Source organism: Arvicola amphibius, chromosome 4, assembly GCF_903992535.2.
Source record: "Arvicola amphibius chromosome 4, mArvAmp1.2, whole genome shotgun sequence".
NCBI lineage: Eukaryota > Metazoa > Chordata > Mammalia > Rodentia > Cricetidae > Arvicola > Arvicola amphibius.
Window position 1 is genome coordinate 106479088 of NC_052050.1, and position 4590 is coordinate 106483677.

At 48.6% G+C, this 4590-nt stretch overlaps 1 protein-coding gene across 1 annotated transcript; it reads right to left on the reverse strand.

The window, feature by feature from the left end:
* Positions 1–1052: 1052 nt before the first annotated feature.
* LOC119811083 (olfactory receptor 2Z1-like) lies at positions 1053–1997 on the reverse strand. The gene has a single exon (XM_038324652.1). It carries the CDS (start codon positions 1995–1997, stop codon positions 1053–1055), a length of 945 nt encoding a protein of 314 aa, XP_038180580.1.
* Between the last annotated feature and the right edge of the window lie 2593 nt (positions 1998–4590).

Sequence of the window (4590 nt, forward strand, 5' to 3'; positions counted from 1 at the left end):
AAAGGTGTGTGCCACCACCGCCTGGCGGCTTTTTAATTTGTATTTACCATTATTTTAATGTGTGTATGTATTTTTGCATATATGTATGTGTGTGTGCACATGTGGGGTTGATGTTAGGATTCCTCTTCCACTCCTCCACCTTATTCTAGATCACTGATGTGGCTAGTCTGTCTAGCCAGCTTGCTCTGGGGAATCCCATCTCTGCCTTTGGAGGCTGGATTAGAGGTGGGCTATCACGACCAGCCAGCATTTGTGTGGGCTCTGGGGATCTGAACTCACATTATTCTGCTTATGTGGCAAGTACTTCAGGGCTGCAGCCATTTCTGCGGGCTGACTGTGAAATCCCAATCCTCCTGCCTCCACCTCTCCAGTGCTGGGGTGACAGGTGCTTCACCATGCACAGCCTAAAACACCTGCCCTCCTATTTAAATAATTTACAAAACATTTATTATGTGTGTATGTGCCATATGTGTGTGGAGCTGGAGGAGAAATTTGGATCTCCTGCAGCTGGAGTTACAGACGGTTGTGAGCTGTATGACGTGGGTGCTGGGAACCCAACACAGGTCCTATACAGGACCAGCAGGTGCTCTAAACGACTGACTCACCAGCCTTCCCCTTAATGTATTATTATTATTATTACTATTATTATTATTATTATGTTTTTTTGAGACAGGATTTCTCAGTGTAGCCCTGGCTGTCCTGCACTCACTCTGTAGACCAGGCTGGCCTTGAACTCACAGAGGTCCAACTTCCTCGGTCTCCTGAGTGCTGGGATTAAAGGTATGTGCCCCACTGCCTGGCTAAATGTATTTTTTGAGGCAGCTTCTTGCTATGTGTCCCATGCTGGCTGAGACTTGAGGTGCCCTTCCTGCCTTGGTGCCCCTGTACGAGTGCAGGGATGACAGGCATGCACCCCGAGCTGGAGTGTAACTCCTAGCTTTCACACAGAAGTGAGACATGCACCCTGGAGGAGGAAGCTGGCCAGTTGCAGTAAACCACGCATGTATACAGCCTCACAGAAGGACTCCTGGGAAAACCAGCATCCCAGAACGTCACTGCTTCACCCTGAAGTCTGCCCTGCCCATGGCCTTGACGAAGGCCATTCGGACTTCTCTGTTCCTCAGGCTGTAGATGAGGGGGTTGAGGGTGGGTGTGATGAGGCTGTAGAAGAGGGATACCATGTTGTCCTGTTGTGGGCTGTGGTAGCTGCCCGGGACCATGTACATGAACACGGCTGCCCCGTAAAAGAGAGCCACTACAGCCATGTGTGACGAGCATGTGGTGAAAGCCTTGTGTCTAGCTTCGGCTGAGCGCATGCGCAGCACAGCCCCCAGAACATGGCCATAGGAGGTAAAGACGAGAGACAAGGGCAATAGTAAGATCAGCACCCCGGAGACGGATAGTGCCAACTCATAGGCGGAAGTGTCCGCACACGACAGCTTGAGGAGAGCTGGCAGCTCACAGAAGAAGTGGTCCACGGTGTGTGAGGCACAGAAGGGGAACGTCAGGGTGATGGAGGTCAGGACGGAGGCCACAAGTGCACCCGAGAACCAGGATGCGCCCACCATCACCAGACACACCTGGCCTCTCATGAGCACCTGGTAATGCAGGGGGTGGCACACAGCCACGTAGCGGTCATAAGACATGAAGCAAAGAAGGACACCCTCAGAGACACCCATGAGCATGAGGAAGAACATCTGGGTGGCGCATCCCCCGAAGGTTATGACGTTTCTTTCCTGCAGGAAGTCAGCCACCATCTTGGGGATGGTGATCAGTGGGAAGCCAATATCCAGGAGTGAGAGCTGGCTGAGCAGGAAGTACATGGGTGTGTGGAGTCTGGAGTCTGTGGCGATCAGGAAAATCAGTATGGTGTTGCCTAGAAGTTCTGTGGTGAACATGGTGGCCACGAGGAAGAAGAGGATGAGATGAGGTCCTGTGTGGCTGAAGAGCCCCACGAGGGTAAAATCTGAGGTTGTTGACACATTGGATGCCCCCATTCTCCCAGAGTGCATCACTGTCCATGGAAGCACAGGTGATTTGATAAAGGGTCCCAGTGGGATAATTTTACATCATACTGCAACTGTTCGGTGGAGGCCCTCCCGGTCCCCACCGGAGTCTCACTTGGAAGGGGATGAAAATTTATGAATAAATCCAGGTTCAGCTCCAATGAGGGGCTGGGGGCGTGGCTCAGGGTGGAGCCCTGCCTAGAATCCCCAGTGAGGGGCTGGGGTGTGGCTCAGGGGTGGAGCCCCTGCCTAAGATTCCCCAGTGAGGGGCTGGGGGCGTGGCTCAGGGGTGGAGCCCTGCCTAGATTTCCCCAGTCAGGGGCTGGTAGAGTGGCTCAGGAGTAGAGCCTCTGCCTAAAATCCACCTGTGATCAGAACACAGATAATTAATTCCACCCTGGTATCTGAGAGATATCATCATGGTACCTCTCAAGCAAGCGCAATCTAACAATATTTACAACTGAAGTCTGTCTCTAAGGTAAAGAGCACAAGATAGCTCCAGTGGGAGATCAGGGACACAGCTTACCAGACGCCCTGGGGATGAATCAGGTGTGAGATTTTGAAGAGGTCAAGAATCCAAGTGGGAGACCTTGTCCAAGATGATGTAGGTAGATCAAGACATGTCTGGAACCGTGAAGAAAGCCTCATTTCCATACCGTTGTCAGAGAGAAGATCTGAAAATCAATAACAGCCAGAAATGGGATATTTGTGATGGTTCAAGACAGATGGAGAGTCAGCAGGTTGGGCTAAGTGTTCCCAGTGATAGAGGAGATACAATATCAGCCTGCTTATTAAGTTTCTGTTGTGTGTATGTGTATGTGTGTGGATGCATGTGTGTGTGTGTGTGTGTGTGTGTGTGTGTGTGTGTAGGCTAGATGTCAATATTGGGTGACCCAAGTTTGGTTCCTAGAACCCATACCAAGTGGCTCACAATCCCTTGTATCTCCAGCATCAGGGGATCAGACACCTCTGGTCTCTGAGTGCATACACACGCACATGCATATGATATAAAATGAATAAATTGATTATAATAATAATAAATTTTGGCAAAGGCCTAGTGAGATGAGTCAGAGGATGGAGATGCTTGGTGACAAGTCTGAGTTCAAGCCCTGAGAAACAACATGGTAGCGGGAGAGAACCAGCTCCTGCAAGCTGTCTTCGGACTTCACACCCTTGTCAAGGTGGGTATCCCCCACCAAAGCCTCTGGTAGCATTTTCCTTTGCTTAACTGCTGTCCTCTCTCCACTTCTGTCTATTTTGTCTTGTTTTATTTGTACTTTCAACTTCAAATCATCGAAGGCAATGGCCTTTTGATTCCCCTTTCCCAAGCCATTCTGTCATGCAGCTATATCTTCCCAATTGAAACATTCCCCCAGACACTCCCAAGCCCAGGAAGTACAGCCAAGATTGACAAGGCCCCATTGCAAGGTTTTAGAAGCAGTGAAGTGTTAACACTCGCTGTGTGAGGGGAGGCATGACACACATGACAGGGCGGGGCAGACGATGACAGTCACAGGAAACGACATAGCAATGACACCTCCAGAGAGGTGCCACCCACTGTGGGTGAGGATTTCCGGAAACGCTGCTGCCTGAGTCCTCTATACTTAGGTTTGATTCCCCAAGAAATGTTAAGTCTGTGTTTTGGTTTCTTTCTTCTTTCTTTCTTTCTCTCTCTCTCTCTCTCTCTCTCTCTCTCTCTCTCTCTCTCTCTCTCTCTTTCTCTCTCTGTCTCCCTTCCTCCCTCTTCCCTCCCTCCCTCCCTCCTTCCTTTTTTTCTTTTATTCCTTTCTTCCTCCCTCCTCTCTTTTTTTGTTTTTTTTGTTTTTTGAGACAGGGTTTCTCTGTGTGGCCCTAGCTGTCCTGAAACTGGCTCTGTAGACAAGACCGGCCTTGAATGCACAGAAATCCACCTGCCTCTGCCTCCCGAGTGCTGAGATTGAAGGTGTGTGCCACCATCACCTGGTTCAATATAGGTTTTTTTTATTTCTTTTTTTAAAAAAAGGTACTTGTTTCACAGTGGTTACTCTCAGTAATCAACTTGCTATGGGACAATGCTCTTGTAACCCTGTACAGATTTGTCACTTGTATTGGTTTAATAAAATGCTGATTGGCCAATAACAAGGCAGGAAGTATATGCAGGGCGACCAGAGGAGGAGAATTCTGGAAAGAGGAAAGGCTCAGTCTGCAGTTGTCACCCAAACGCAGAGGAAGCAAGATGAAACCTTGTCACTGATAAAAGTACCAAGCCATGTGGCTAACACAGACAAGAATTATGGGTTAATGTAAGATGTAAGAGTTAGTTAAAAAGAAATCCTGAGTTAATAAGCCAACCAGTTTATATTAATGTAAGCCTCTGTGTCTTTCTTTGGGACTGAATGGCTGCAGGACTGGGGAGGACACAAACCTCTGTCAACAATCAACCACTTGTCTCTCATGATAAATGATTGGATGGAAAGAAAAGGTTTAAAATTATGTAAGTTGTAAGGGTCTAAGATAGTAATTTTAGATTACTGGAGATGGCTCAGAGGTTAAGAGCACTGGCTGTTCTTCCAGAGGTCCTGTGTTCAATTCCCAGCGAACACAT